This window comes from Ostrinia furnacalis, unplaced genomic scaffold (genome assembly GCF_004193835.3).
Source record: "Ostrinia furnacalis isolate ACB-3 unplaced genomic scaffold, ASM419383v2 OfSCF2961, whole genome shotgun sequence".
In the NCBI taxonomy this organism is placed as follows: Eukaryota; Metazoa; Arthropoda; class Insecta; order Lepidoptera; family Crambidae; genus Ostrinia; species Ostrinia furnacalis.
This window is the reverse complement of record NW_021133200.1, coordinates 139501-156435: the sequence shown is the minus strand read 5'-3', so window position 1 is coordinate 156435 and position 16935 is coordinate 139501. Positions and strand designations below refer to the sequence as shown.

Sequence of the window (16935 nt, the reverse complement as noted above, 5' to 3'; positions counted from 1 at the left end):
AGTATCATGACGATTATTTTATTTTGTGAAATTCTATCAATCTAAGCTAAAGCTGATTCGAATAAATAAAAAGCTGCATTAAAAATCCTTCCATTCGTTTTGAAAGGCAACACGTAGTACAGCCACACACCGAAGGCTTCAAACGTAACAGTGTGTAGGGTTAAAAATGCCTTTGCCAACTCGCCTTAGAATTTCCACTTTCATAAGCATAACAATAGGTCAGGTAGGGATGGTGGTGCAATTCTGATGTTCGACAATACAACGTCGTTTGTTAGCAGCAACACTCGACTTTTTCCACGACGGTGCAATTTATAGCGGCAAGTCAAGGCGCGGTGTACTAACAACGCTCTGTGACTTTCCATAAATACTCGCAAGGAGAGCTCATAACTGTTCTATTTTCATTTAAGTGTCCATTATCGGTTTCATTTTTGCTTTTTGCTCCACTAAAAATTATGATGTTGGTAGCTTTGGCGCTATATTACGAGTATAATCATACTTTTATAATAGCGAACATGAAACAATTCTATTATGTAATACCTTTATACGAATATACGATGATAATCAAGTTGTGTTTTGATAAACAAAATTCGGTTTTGATTAAAAAAAAATAACTGCTTGCAGATTGATGTTTGTTTTCAAATAAAACCGTATTTATAAAATCTGAAAATAAACAAACGTTGGAATAACATCAGTTACCAAAGCCAAAGGAGAGCACAATTATGTACATCTATGGCTTTAATGTAGTTATTGCTGAAAAAAACAAACATTTTATTTAGTTTTAAGGATGTTAAATTGTAAAATAACCGTGAAAATATAAAAGAACAAGGAACAAGATCCTCATTACTGTTATTTGTCATTTGATTTTTACGATAAGCAAAAGACGCAAGCACTGTTTTGGGGCAACATGTGAGGACATTTTTACAGGACGTTATTACATTCTAAACTGGCAAAGCCGTATAGAAGTTGACAAGGGAAGCAAATGAGCTCCTATATTGGGAGGAACAATCTGCCTTCTTATTAAATTCGCCCTCAGGGGTGTTTGGTACCAGAAAGAATTGGAACGTTTTGTAATCGGGAGCTGTTGTTGACGCTAACAATGAGAATTCCGTACATTTCAATTGGCCTGTTAACGATTTTTGTACACCACCGTTTTTTATTTCAAGCAATACTAAAGCATTACCTTGTTTACCAAAATAAGTTCCAGACCATTTTGGTATATGTGTAATTGCGAAAGTTTCTACTAAGATTTCGGGTACTCAGGAATCTATCGACAAACTTGGACTGTACCGGTCATGTGCCACTTAACTCTAACTGACTCAATGTGCAGTTTAATTTCATTCAAGAGAGCTAACTTAGTTTATGCTGAAACAAGAAAGTAGGAATACTTACCTACTGGTAGAAATGTCATCAGTTCGTGTTAGACTTTTAAACGATAAAAAACAAACATTTCCTTTAAATCAACATAATGAAAACAAAGGATTTGACATACCACATAGCTTATTTACAGTAATAAAGTATTGCCACATTTTTATAATAATTTTCTCGTGGTTACTTGAAACTTAACCATCAGACAAACTCGGCTTATAAATGAGAAATAATGTTCAGCCTTTTATTTAAGCGCATAGAAATGATTTTATTTATTAAGTACTGTAAATTTTATGTTCGTTATACCTATGGTTCGCATAATTATTTGATACGGTCTGTAATTGAATAGGAGGATGATAACTAAATCTTTTCAATGCTTATTTATGTCAACATTTTGTATCCGATTTCATTCACAGTTACAGTACAGTTCGGTTCTACTTGCAATAATTTTACTTTCATTTCATACTAATATGAAAATAATAAATGGTCTTTTAAATATTATACCCACAAAGGATATTTAAAAATATCAAATAAAGGATACTTACTCGAACACGACGCATAGCCGCGACGATCTCGACGCGGCTAGTCGGCCTGGGCACGTCCATTGTCCCGATGTACTGCAACAAAATATAACCTTAATTAACCGAAAACAACATTATAAACATCTTAAAATAAGATACAAGATGCACTAATGATATTAACCTTCGGCAGGCAACACTTTTTTTGTATACGTAAAAGGCAACAGGGGTGACCAGTCACCCCACAAATATAATTTGAAATAAAATAGCTTTGTAATGAAAAATCAAACTTATTAATGATTAGATCTATTACTTTGTTTCATTATAAAACTAAAAATGCTTTCATTTAACAGTGTATATATTTTTAATAAATTAATTTTTAACATAAAGCACAGTCAAAGCAAATGTCTTTTCGATTTTCAGGGCATGAGGGTAGTTGACATTTTATACGAGATGTCATAACTTTTTTGTTCAGTTTTCTTTGACACAGGACTCACCTTGCCTGCTTCTATAACTTTGCTGAAGGTGCACCCTCAGGAGGTCCCTAGTTCCTATTTAGAATGCCATGTGTAATTGCTCTATAATTCTCGCATCTCTCGCAAGAGTTACTATATTTCGTCGAGGTGTTTGACTCCAAGGTGATGAAACCAAGAAGACCAAACATGCCTGTTCTTACATATTAGCACATTTTGTTTGAATTGTGCTAGTAAAACGTCATCGTCGTAATAATTTTCGCTATAGGAAATTAAGTATTCCTCCTCCGACTGAACTGAGATTATTGTCTTCAATTTTAGAAATCTTATTATCATCTAAGCAGCGTTTATCAAAGGAATTGACATCAGCAAGTCCATGAAAGTATTTTTCGATTTGATCATCCGAAAACATAGCCATTTTTACTCCAAAACCAACCATTTACTTTAGCAACACGAAAAAATAAAGTATACTTAAAAGGCAACAGGGGTGATGAGTCACCCCAGCAGTGTCAAAATATCAAAAACATGAACCTAACGCGATATGTTGACGCATGCGACTGATAGCTCTCCCTCCAATTAGAGAATAGACCAAACGACAGAAAGACACAACAACTGCAACTAAGCGTATGAAGACTTTTTTGAACTAGTGGGGTGACTGGTCACCCCCGTTGCCTTCCGAAGGTTAATAAAAAAACGTGCCTAATTCATTAAAATATTAATGCTCGATTTCACCATCAATCCCTAATTTTTAAGTGACCCATATGGTAACACATAACAGGAATTTTGTTTTCATAGAGGTAACTTAAAAATTAGGGATTGATGGTGAAACGGGCATAACACGCTTTGAATACCTATATTTGAGAGCTTTTGTGTTATTAAACTTAAATTATTATTTTATGTCTCCTTTATACGAGTACCTATTGGGTACATTTTCATACAAGATGTTAATTTTGTTTCATGTTCAACCTAGACTTTTTAAAATCTCTACATAAAAAAACATTGAATGTTTTTCAATTTGTGACAAGATTCTGAAATATTATCCTATCCTATCTTTGTTTTATTATAATTATGTTACATGTATTCGTACACATTTTTTAGCTACGAATGGGTCTGCAGTATCACAGCTGTGACCCTGCATGATGATGCCGTAGCGGAGACCCGCATACCTACGTGCGGGTAGTATTAGAGAGTTGCTTTTTATATATTTTCAGGGCGCAGTGCAATAAAGAATATTTTAGATTAAAAGATGCTACTCCTTTTTACTTATCATGATGTTTTTATTAAGGGGGTTCTATATAATATCTACACNACATGGTGGCGTTTTTGTACAAGCACTTCAGCACCTCGATATACCGATAGTCAATACGGCACCGCTGGAGAGATTGTAACACTGCCCAAGTCTCAATCGAATCGAAGGCCTTCTCATAGTCCACGAACGCCAAGCATAGTGGCAAGTTATACTCCTCAGTCTTCTGTATAACCTAACGCAACGTTTAATTGTATGGTTATGTTATATCGCTGTACATAACTGTTATCATATTGTAGTGGGTCGCACTTTATTTTTCAGAGTTACAACAAATAAACTATTACTCAATAATAAGGTCAAGGCCCCCAAAAAGTCATTGTCAAGGCCAAAATCCACTACAATCCTGACGCTTTCGTTAGAGAAGTTGTTCTAATTCGCGCCAGATGTTCAAGCCTCAGACAATAATTGAACTGCACTTATAACTTAATAATATTAGAAGGGTCATCAACAGCTAATTTAAACGCGTTGCTGGAGAGAGCAAGAGCCCGTGAACCTCAGCTATTCGTAATAAAAACATTGTCATCGCGTGCTCCTAACATAATATGAGTAGGTATAAGAACGATGGATCATCATGAAGTTTGGGTTATAAGATTTTGGTAGATAAAAGATACTAATTAGATTATGTACCCCCTCCATTTTAACCCCCTTGCCAGATAAGCGTTTCAGGGTAGGGCAGCCCTTTGACTTTTCACGACGACCCAAACTTTTTGATGGTCCATCGTTCTTACCTATGTTGGGAGCATGCGCTGACAAACCACAAGTATCAGCTTTAATAAAATAACAAAGGTCTGGGTTTACGGGCTCTTAGACCAGAAGATTGGCTACCCCATTGACCTTGGACGGGGTATTCAATCGGCCGCTTGTATCCAGCGTCTCCCTGCACCAATTCAAGAGCACTTTAGAGGTCACTTTAATCTTCGAACTCTTACAATGCTACAGGTCACGCAATGACCTAGACTTCAGTGCGAGATTCGTCCCGATACAAATTATCTCATTGGTTTGTTTATCTCTTAAATTGAAAGATATTAGTATAGTAAAGCACTTTCTTAGTGACATTTTATGCAAGTGAAAATTTTTGTTTAGTAAGATTTTGTACCTATGAGTTTTTTTTATTATAGAAATAATACATAGTTGATACGTGTATTCTCAGTATGTTAAATAAAATATGTTGGTAATAATGTTTTCACGCAGACATAGGTACCTAATAAAACGGCGTCAATAAATTGCAGATAAGACTGCGATGAAAATGGTCCCACCTTTTTTCGAATCGCATATTTATTAAAAGTACAAACAGTTTTTTGATTAAATAAAAGTCTACGGAATTTTATGATATTGATACTGCAGAAATATCGTTGAGAAAGACTTTACAAACGATAAGTCAGGCCTTGAAGGTCAGAGGGCAGACATCTTAATTATTTTACCAATTAATTATATCTTATGATAGTTATTTACTTTGACGTGTTATTAACGCTGCCTGAGTTAGAGCTAAAGCACACGATGCGTTGCGGCAGTGCAAAGATTTCGTCGTGTGCCCGCCACAGATTCTCATATAGGTATTTATGTAAGATGACGCAGCGGCACCGCTCCTGCATCGCACCGGCAACGCATCGTATGCTTTGGATCTTAGGCATGGTGAAAATTAATTAGTTGCTTCCGAATCACACTCAATGCAATTAGTATTGTTCTGTGGTTGTACTATTGATAAATGTCACAATGTTCTAAGCACGTACAGAAGCTGTATACTAAACGTACACGAGGCAATCACGCGATCAAAGGATATATTGCTAATTAGCTACAATTTAGGTCCTTATCACACTAATGATTATTTAATGTAATAAAACTTAACGAAAAGCTAAAAAACACTTTATTGTACACCACACGCACAAACAAGTAAGAAAGAAATACACAAAAGAGACAAGTGCAATTTAGGCGGTCTTATCGCTATAAAGCGATCTCTTCCAGACAACCTAGGGAATCCCTTCCAGTTATGAAAAAATATGAAAAATTATGAAATCATTCATTGAAGTGACCGGGTTCTTACTTCTTATATTCAGACATGTATTTTTACTTGTACATACTTAGGTACTTATTTTAAAAAGCCTATACTGAATATATTTTTCACTAGCTGACCCGGCTTTTTTTTTTTTTAAGGGACGCGCGCTGGTAACTTGAGGAGCTTTTCCAGCTTCACCGGGCAGAGTGGCGAGTACAGAAGGTACTCTAGCCGTTGGGCGATCGTCGGTCGCAGACCGACGTTCGCGATCGGGCCGTATCGAGCGCATAAGGCGCCCGATCAGTGGCGAACCCAATTAGAGGGTTGCCCACCGCGGTGTTGGACCAAAGTCCAGCCTACGGCGGGCTCACTCTAAGTGGGCCCGATCGAGGGGACTACGGACGCGGCCTGAGGGCGCCACGGTAGGCTCGGACCTCGGCTCAGGCCGTGTCCGGGGGACGGATAGGGGAGAACCGGCCCGGTACATGTCTGTACCGTCCGAAATGGAAAGCGCTGACCCGGCGAACTCTGTTCCGCCTTAAAGGCAATAAATAAGCCATCGCAATTTTTTCTTATTTGCTCACCGTTTAGACCTACCCTGGACTACGACAAACAATTTAAAACAAAAATCAGCTCAATCGGCCTAGCCGTTCTCGAGTTTTAATCAGACTAAAGAACAGCAATTAATTTTTATTTAAATAGAAGATAGATAGATGAATACTCAATGAAAATATCTACTTGTATTTCATTAAAAGTAAGCCATCGGCCTGAAAATGCATTAAATATGTTGACACAAGAGATTACGTTTATAAAGGGTAAACATGTAGAAAAATCTGCGGGGCTATTTTTGCATGCTCGCTAAACCAGTCTTCAGGTTTCAATTAATTTAGTATGTACCCAGCCTCGGGCCAATCCATTCCCCATTATCAAGTTCATGATTGATTTGTTTGTTGCTTTTACCATTCAAATGTTTTTTAAATTGATTTAATTTACTTATGTCAAGTATACAATAGATCTTTACCAGCAAATATAGTTGGATTATTTGGATATCGGGTCCCGTTGATGGCTATTAAGTACAAAATCATACAAATGTTTAATTCAAAATGGGAACTGAAATCAGCTACCTATATTCTAAGCGATATTCTTATTCATTATTAAAATAAAACAGTACAAAACTTCATTTCAAATAGCGAAATATATTTTATATGGATAACCAAATGTTCACTTTTCCATCAATTAGTGCGCTATACATCCGACGTCCTCACACGTCAATCATGGGAAACTGTGTTTTTTTGCCAAGAAAATTATTTTTATCGACGCTGCTTTTTCGATTTAAAAATAGCGTTTTATAATCACGGTTTTGTATAAATATTGACATCTACCTTTAGGTTTTTCATAACAACTCGTTGTTATTACTGACGCGCTATTATTAACAATTATTATCTATCTTTAGGAAGGCTTTTGTCCAGAACCCCTGCTGGACAAAAGGCTGATGTGAATTACGAATTAGGAAACGGAATGAGTATTATTTAATAGTCATCACTTGAAATGACTTGAAGTGCTGAGAGAAAATTAAATGATTTTCGGTCTTGTGAAATTCAGAATCCAAGCAGTTTTTCCTTATGAAATGAAAATTTAACGCAAAGCTGTTGGTCTTATCGGGTCATGTCAGACGCCTATAGCGGCTAATACTATTTGACATCAGTGTTATTGCTTCACACATGAAGAAAAGGGATCGCAATAAAATGGCGTGTATGTGCAGTAAGGAACTGGGTTAACTTGAATCAATGGACGTAAATTATTCGCATGTAAAGAATAATTACTTCGATTAGTTTTTCTTTTGTTGTTTTCATCGTATTTTTTTTCCAAAAGTATCATTAATATGAATTTCCAAATCCCTAACTAGAGGAATAATGAATTCATTATTCAAAATTCATCATCAACCCTTATAAGGTTTTTTTACGATCTCCCCGAACTCTGATTGGTCTCTAGATACAGAGTGAAAACGTATTCAGACAGGTTTTTTCATTTACTGAAACTGATTTCCTAAAACTCCAATATTTGTACCAATAAAGTAGGTGAGCTTCAACTCTTCAAGTGAAATTTCCCAAAATAGAAAAGGTTTCCGATTTGACAGTCAACATTGCATTGCATACCTACCGTGAGCAATTCCAGTCGATTTCCGGCGGGAGGAAGCCGGGCCTGTAATGTGATGTCGATTTGACTTTGGGAAGATTGCTTGCTCGTCCTAAATAAGAGTTTTCTATAGATTCCAACTGAGAACATTTGTTTTGGCATAGTTCAAAGTAATATGATAGGTCGATCGAAGCCAATTGAGCGCTATGCAATATGATACCGAACCATTGGCCAAGGAGCAGTCAAAACAAACTTGTAGTACAATTTTTCCAGAATACCTGAATTCCCAATTGGGTTTAAAGTATGATTGTGTATTAAATAATTCAGTCTCACTTTGGAGTGCCGAACGAATCGTATAGCCACGATTCCGCACGTAATGACGTATCGATTTTTTGACAAATCGTTAATGACGAATGCCGTGTGAACGTGCCTTAAGCCTTTAAGACATGCCAAAGTACAGGTCCATTGAGCGATGTAGGTTTGATCCGCTTAGGCAGGGTAGCGCTCGCGTGGCAGGTAAACAATCACTGAATCGATTTGGGGCACTGTATACGATATGTTCGGATTTGTGCGATGTTTTTGACATTTATGCAATGAAAACATTTTCCTCTTGTTTTCCGATTGTAGTAGGTAGGTATTCTTAGTAAGAGTATAATTTGTTGCACCTATATGTAACAAACAAGTTATCTAATTAATGTAAAACTGTGAATCAAGAGAATTTACAGGTATCCGTGATTTTTGGGCTCAATCATTAGGTTAACTAGCTATCTACCTTAACTAGGTATTATTTATTTTAAATTCATTACAAGTACAGATGTATACAGCAGAATTAAGAGCAGACTTGGATGCAGCACCCACCTGCTTCATAAATCAATCAATCTTATCTTTAAGTACATATATCTACGTATTTTGCTTTGCACCGTCCACTTTTTTATATAGCAATCACCCGTAATTGTTTTACAATACTCATTTTTATCCAATGATCCCTTTCCCTTTACTTCAATGTTTTATAGCGTGTCTTGCCTTCCCTCGGGATCTATCGTGAAATGAGTGTCCTAAAAGCTCGGTCCCTAAGGATTTACACACACAGATTACCGGAAGAAACTTCATTTACACTTAGAAGAGGGAGAGTAAGCAAAAAGTGGTGCCGCGGACTACTCTGGAGGTACGTGCTCGCTATGAACCACACCGAACAAAAGAAAGTGTTTTTTGCACTAAAGTACACATTTCCGTGTTGCTATTCACACGTCATAAATATTTTTCATGACACAAAACAAAGATCATATTGTGGTTGTGAAAATATGCTTACTTAAAATAATGATCTAGTATGGCTAAAATAATAACTGTGGATATTTTATCGCTCTCAAAGATTTATTAGAGCCTTAAGCTTCCCCTGGGTAAGCTGTTCCTGTCATTTTATTTTGCAAATCGACGTTTTACAAGTTCTTTCAGGTGTAAGCATTAAGCACGAACTGGATGTTAAATACTATGCCAACCAGGCTTCATCCCTTCTGGTCCATTTATTTTATAGAGATTGCAAAATCGGAAATAGAATACTGTTCTGAGTACCAACTAAGAAAATGATTGTTTCTTGTTAATTTTTTACTTAATTTTTTTTTGTTATACAGTAGCAAGTTGAGTAGAGTACCAACATTTAACGAAGTTTTAGGCCAAAAGAACTCGGGAGATCTCCACAAAAATCCAAGATTGTGTAAAACGTAAAAGCTACGAGCACAATAAATGAAAGAGTGATTGAAACGCGTGTCACGTATGGATAATAAGAACGCTCATATTTTCATGCTTTTTTTCATGTTTGATTCAATATTAATATTTAGTCTATAAAGGTTAATTATTTATATTATGTAACTATATTTGACAATCGCGATAAAAAATGACTAGACTTGTTTAACGATTCACTATGCGAGCATTACTTGAATAAAAGTCGTGAGTAAGCTCACATAAGGACCATAAAATTATAGTTTTAGAAATTACCAAAAAAGCGATAAATCGTTGCAAATTATGAAACATAGGCAGAAAGACGTTTGTATTGTACATATAAACTCATCACTATCATCATTATTCTAGGCCACCGGCAGTCTATAGCTAAAAGCAAGTTAAGCCCATGGACCTATAAAAAAAGTCGGACGGAGTCTCATCAACAAAATACTGTGACATTAGGATACACCAGCTTGCCTGTACGTACAGGCCGGCACGCACACATTCACACCCTGTTACACCACTTCGAGAGCAAACTTCACACAGTTGACACATTTAAGCAGCGAAAAAACAACACGAATACGACATGTCTTGTGTGATGAAATTGTGTAAAAACCGTTCTGTTCGAACAAACAAAAATTAAGGAATCACATTTCACAGGTAAAATAATAATCCAATCACTTATTTCCCGACATTAAAATATTGAAATTAATTGAAATCAAACGTCATTCACTCGAAAAAATAATACGTCAAAGACCAGTGTTCTCAGTTATTTACGTGGGAAAATTACCCGAAATATGGGAAATTAATAATGATTTTAGGACTTTTTAGTTATGTATTACGCATACTATGGAAATAAAATAATTTATCATAATTATTGTGTTTTAATGGGATATATTTTCATAGGCAAATTTGATCCTTCCCAAAAATGTGGAACTGCGAAATTCAAATTTTCTTACATTGATTGCAAGTCAGTGTCAGGTTGTATGTTAAAAAATATCTATCAGAGATAATAATAATATATTGATGATGCATAAGATTATGATTATAATGTACACAAGATTCGTAATTTGTAACTGCGTGAATTATTTTTGATCAACATTATGTACATACCCTGACACACTGACTTGCAAACAATGTAAGAAAATTTGAACATTGAAAATTTCGCGCCTACCTCAACGCATACACCTTTCATCCTTTTAAAATGGCACGGAATAATTCTGTCTACATTTCCAAGTAACATCTGCCGATCTATGTTTTTCTTAAAATAAATGGGTAAAATGTTTTGGCTAACATGGCATCCCTAAATTCACTCACACAATAGACAAACGCCAAAATTTTGCGTCACAGTTTTGTTGTAGCGCGAGTTCCGTCCGCCTTTTTTTATAGGTCCATGGTTAAGCCAATAAGTAACTCGACATAGCGCAATCATTCTTTTTAGGGCAGATTTTTCAATCGTTGGTTAAGTTTTAACTGAAGAATAGAACTGTCATTTTGACTTATTTCCCATACTGAAACTGTCAATATGCCAAATTTATTCTTCAGTTAAAAGTTATCCAGCTATTGAAAAATCAGGCCTTAATCTAATTTTCATTCAGCCAGATCTTCTTGGTCATCGTGAAGTTGGGTGTTATAATAAGTAGGTACATACACTGTGTTTCTCGAGACGTAGGCTTAATCTTTAGAATACATAATTTAATACATACTACGCTAGATTATTGCTACGGATAGTAGTAATATAAAGTCATGAAAACCTTATAACGACGTCGGTACGTAAAGGAATGTGAAATCGAACATTGGAACAATATACAGGTAATGAAATCACTTGTACGAGTTCTTGCAAGCGGCGCGGAAGCCCTTTACGCCCGCGGGAAGCTTTTTACCATTTATTTACATTTCACTGAAAACACTCTGAAAATATTTTTTATACATTATGCGCAAGGAATAAACAACAAGGCAATGTGTTCTGAGGTTATGTCAATGTTTGCTATGCTCTGAAGATAAATCAAGAGACAAAGGTATACAAATTAACGGTATGATTGTTGAATTCCTTTTAGTTAGCTCAGAACACGTGTCCAATGTTGACACAGTAACAAAAAGTAAGTACGTAAGGAAAGTTAATGTCTTTACAGTTTCGACGGCTTAGAAAGACATTCATGGATGGAGTGGAATAAAGGTTGAGTGTTTTGATGAGACAAGAGGTGAAAGCAAACATAGACCACAAAAATATAGTGTAAAAAAGAGCTCTGAAATATTCCATCGAATAACAGATTTTTCAGAGTTGAAATTTCACTTTCTACACACATTTTTTGTAATGATTTTATTAATGGTATCAGTGTCGTGAAAGCTGTAATTTTTTTTTGTGGCTTTTCTTGCCATCTCCGTTGTGAAATATATTACACTTTTCGTACTTTTGCGTCAAAGCTTTACTTACGTAGCGCTAAAAGCTTTGGCTTTTACACTCCATTACAAGCTCTTTTTGAAAAAGTGGAAAATTCGCACGAAAATATTATGTGACTTTTATGGACAGTGCACTAATAGGTTTTTAATCAGACGTAATTTTTTGAACGAAAATATTTTATCAATTTGCTAAACAAAACTAAATATCAGAAAAACATTTAAGTCAATATTCTGAACCGACGCTTTTAACTCCATTCATATTCAAGTATAGGTAGAGGCCTCTGATTGATCTAAATATTTAATATCTTCCAATCACAAGTTCGGAACTTTGGATCGAGCAATGCTTGAGTTTAGAAAGCTTTGAGCGTGGTTTATTTAAATATTACAGTAGTTAACGTTCAACTATACGTATCAAACATCTATTTTTAGTATAAAATCTAGTCTGCATCTGCACATGCACAAGTTAAGATAAGCAAGACCTTGTAGGTATTTGATGATAACCTTGTATGTGATCCATTACTTATGTCTTGCAACGATATCGATAACGATAACGATACGAATATCGTTCAAGTCTTGGTGCATGTCATTTACTTAAGACGGTAAATTATATCTTTGAAACTGGTTTTCTGTAAGCATACATTCTCATAAGAATGTCATGTAAAAAGAAGTTATTAAACGTAAAAATATTAGCTTATAAATTAATTAAATTAAGATTCATTAAAAGTTATTCTTGAAGCTATTATAACTAGCACACAGACAGAGCTACAACATAGAGCAAAGCACTGTACAGATCGGATGAACTGGCAACCGGTCCGCTCAAGGACGATGCAAGTCACGAGCATCACGATCTTTCCGAGTCATGTCTACTTAATCGACAGTGAAATTACGTTAGAAGCCGAGGTGAGTTGTAGGGGAGACCGAGGAGAGATGTAACAGAGGAGAGTTGTGTGAGTGAGTGACATAGCTTATACTCGTAAGTACTTCTGTAACTACTAACCCACTATGGAAAAAAACTGAAATAAAATTTTACTATTATTATAATTCTAGTATTTTTTTCCTCCATTCTTTTATAAATTAAAGTCTGGGTAGTGAACCTATTACGCGGACCTCAGTCAGGCGAAATAGAATGTAAATGAATAATAATAATAGAATGTAGTCGTTAAATTAGAAGATAAGAATTTCCTAGTAGAGCGTGAGCTCGAAACTTGAACTAAAATACGCGCACTGCTACGATCTCGCTAACAGTTAATAAGTTCAAAAAAATCGAGAACGTCACAACTCTCCTCTGTTACAACTCACCTCGGTCTCCCCTACTATACTAAGTTCTCACCGACTTTCATCCAAGACCGAGTGTTTAACGATATTAAGAGCACATTATGACGTTCCTTCACCTCCTATTGCCCGAACTTTTGTACTCGAATTATAAAAGGGTAATTTATTCGTCACTCAGAGACGAATGAGCTCATATTATGTTTTAATGTTTAATATTTGCATACCTTGCGTAAGCCGAACGTATTCTAATAAAATTAGTGTTACAATACACTTTACAATAGTGGATTGCATGTACTTCTAGGTAAAATACCTATTAGAATTTTTAATTGCCCCAAACATTGTTATAATTTTAAGACTAGGCGCAGACCACCGATTTTTAGTTGGCCGATAGTAGTGCCCGATTTTAAATTGTATGAACAATCGGCCAAATCGAATCGGTGTAATATGCGCACTTCCATACATGCCCATACTGATCAACTGCCCGACTTAACTATCGGCTAACGAAAAATCGATGGTCTGCGCCTCGGTTAAAGGGACTTATAATTAAAATACCCAATTGGCAGTAAGCGAAAAAGTTCTTTTAACAGTAAGAGCTCTATTACGCATTTTAGGTATTCCTTCATTATCACTTTGTCAGTCTTTAAATACTAATCGAAAGCGTAAAAAAGTTGTTACGGTCGCGAGGAGAGTCGTAATTGTTCTCAGAGTTAACGTATTTAGATAAGTTTCTATCAGGATTTGTTGGGATCCGTGAAAAATGGAGCCCGACCTCCTCCCCGAGGACAAGGTGGACGAAACTTTTTATTTTTAGTTAGCTCGAAAAATTGCCTGTAAAAACGAATTTAGGGAAAGTTCCGTTTCGTTTAATGGAACAAGAGGCGTTGACAGCGAAAATAAATACTAGGCATTCTTCACAACCATCGCGGAACGATGTTATTTGATGAAATGACGGTGTTAACGTAAACATTGGGATTAGGATACGAAATTTGGGTTTTGTATTCGAAACTTATTTAAATAGTAGTCAAGGACAGACAAATATAACAAGTGCTACCATTTCAAGTAGAATAATTCGTAGTTTGAGCAAGAATTGAAATGCATTTAATTAAGTTCCATTTGCATTTAATAATTCTACAGCACTATTGTCCTAGACTTTGTGTTTTCTACCGTTATTAATTTATAAAATATAATACTGAGACAAAGCTGAACCATCTTCAATATTAAAGATAAAAATGGCATGAACTATGTATATTACATCAAATACCTACTTAAGATTTTTAATTATTTTCGCCAAAAAGCAATTAATGATTCAAATACGAGTAAGATAGGAATGCCATTGCAATTAATTTTCTTTTGTATGGGCCCTTATTTTCTCATCCATAAATATGTTTTCCAGAAATCAGACCCTAAATCTACCATCTGCTGGCAATTAATAAATAGAGCTTACATGCCGACTTGGGATAAGCCGACGTATCACACTCGTAAATATTAACCGAATGCTGTATTTCCGTATAAATAATTCAGAATCATGGAAACTCTCCAGTAAATATGCTTATTGTGTATTTTTTATCCATAGAGCAGTCGAATGATAAATAATATATTCGTGTTCTCCTTATGTCGTAGTGAGAATTTTTCCACGGTAAGCATTTTCCGAGAAATTGATTCTTGTTAGTTGAGGATATTTTAAATCGCCCTACTTAAAATAACTCTGGGTAAAATGTAAGTAAATTTTATCCTTGGCAACTGTATTCTATACAGGGTGGAAACGTTAAGTGATCTCACTCGATTATTTCTAAACTATACAAGATATCGAAAAACTGGTTATTGATCCTGAAAGTGCTTCACGAGCTCTTTCAAATGGTATAAATAATAGGTTACAGAATAAACTGGAACTATCCGAAAATTTAATGTTTCCAGCTTCCATACTAAATGTACTCGTATGCCAACGACACAGTATTACATTACATTTCAGGACGTCCACTGCTGAATATATAGGCCTCCTCAATCCTCTTTATGTTGCCCGTTTGGTAGCGGCTTGCTTGAAAAAGTAAGTAATAATGTATAAACTAAGACATTTTTAGATTAGCTGTAGGGGAGACTGGGTACGGTTGAAACAAAGGACGGTTGAAACAGAGCAAATATCTCGTAAACGGTTCCGCGGGGAGTGAGGGGTCCTAGGGGAAAAAGAAGCGGAAGACAGGTCCGAACACGAATTTAGTGCCTAATAACTTCCTAACGCGTTGACGTTGTGTATAAAACACCATTTTGTTTTTTACTACCCAAAGTAAGTATTTTTCTTCAGACATTAACGCTTATACTACCTGTTCTTTTTATGTGAATGTATCGAGTGTGCGTTTGGGATTATNGTCTCCCCTACTTGATTTTCTTATTCACAAAACACTCGTTGTAATGCTAATTAATACACATGGATAGATAACGTCGTGTCGTTTTGGATGACACGACTTACATGCGCTCTTAGTTTGGAATATTTTTTTGGCCAATCCTTTTGATTGACCTGCAATGTCCTATCCAAACCACTTTACCACTTTGGCCCACTTGAGGTGCTCATTGTATACCTACCCAAGTGCTTCCTGTCGCCAGTCTCATTAAATGCTGGACTACAGTCAAGTTAATTTCTTCATTCATTCCTGTTTAACATCAGAGTCACCTTAAAAGTAGGCGCACACCGTTGATTTTTAGTTGGCCGATAGTTGTGCCCGATTTTAATTTGTATGAAGAATCGGCCAAATCGAATCGGCGTAGTGTGCGCACTCCCATACATGCCCATACTGATCAACTGCCCGACTAAACTATCGGCCGACGAAAAATTAACGGTGTGCGCCTACTCTTAAAATATTTTTTTTATTTTGGACAGACCTATAACTTGTCAATTTCATAAGTACAGGAATGAAGAATGAAGTAAAGGTATACTCGTATCAGTGTTCATAATATAAACTCATTTGTTAATAGTAAGTTATAGAGTAGGCTTAGATTAAACAAAACGTCGAGAGCGCTACGAAAATACTTTAGTTTTCTTGTTTTTCTTTTTTTTTTACTAAAACTTCGAGCACCTACTCATAAAGTATTTGTTTATGTTTCGAAGCAATTTTTGTAAGCTTTCGGCAAGTCACGCGGAAGTAGGAGACGTTGCTGTTTATTCGTTGTTATTATTCGTATTTTTTATCGCATTGGACGTTGTATAATTAAGCCTACTTTAATAAAACATATCAATATCATTTATGGAATTTAAACTGAATTCAACTATAGCCCATAAATATTTAAATTATTAGCTTTACTTACTATTTACTAAAATATTAGAAATCTTAATTTTTTTTTAAGCTAGATAGGTATTAAAATAGATTGGATTCCAACGAGCCAAGCAAATGTTCAATAAAAAATCTTTCGTTTTATTTGCTGTTCTTTCATTATGGAAAGATAATAAATTCCGATGGATGGGGCAAAGGTCACCATTTTCGGTTATGAGGGGATATTGTTCAATTTCAATAAAACTCATTCAGATGAATGAGGAACAAATCGGTTGCGCAGTTTTCATCATCGAAAAACGATATAAAGGCGTGTCCTCACATGGAGTCGCGGTGGTGCAAGGCTTTCTTTAGTATAATAGAAACCACTTAATTTAATGCACTAAACGTGAAAATAGCGCTTGGTTAAAGCTTCGTCAGTTATTATTATAGCACTGCTGTGCTAATTAAAAAACAACTAAGTGTGAGGACAAAGTTGACCGGTGATTCAGCGGCC

General features: G+C 35.6%; 1 protein-coding gene across 1 annotated transcript in view; it reads right to left on the bottom strand.

Moving 5' to 3' along the window:
* Window positions 1-1910: 1910 nt before the first annotated feature.
* LOC114356818 (carboxyl-terminal PDZ ligand of neuronal nitric oxide synthase protein-like) overlaps window positions 1911-16935 on the bottom strand; it is a gene marked incomplete at its 3' end in the record, with an annotated part of 93742 nt that continues 78717 nt past the window's right edge. The window contains exon 3 of the mRNA XM_028310180.1: window positions 1911-1982. Coding sequence (XP_028165981.1) covers window positions 1911-1982 — 72 coding nt within the window. The remainder of the gene's footprint in view (window positions 1983-16935) is intronic.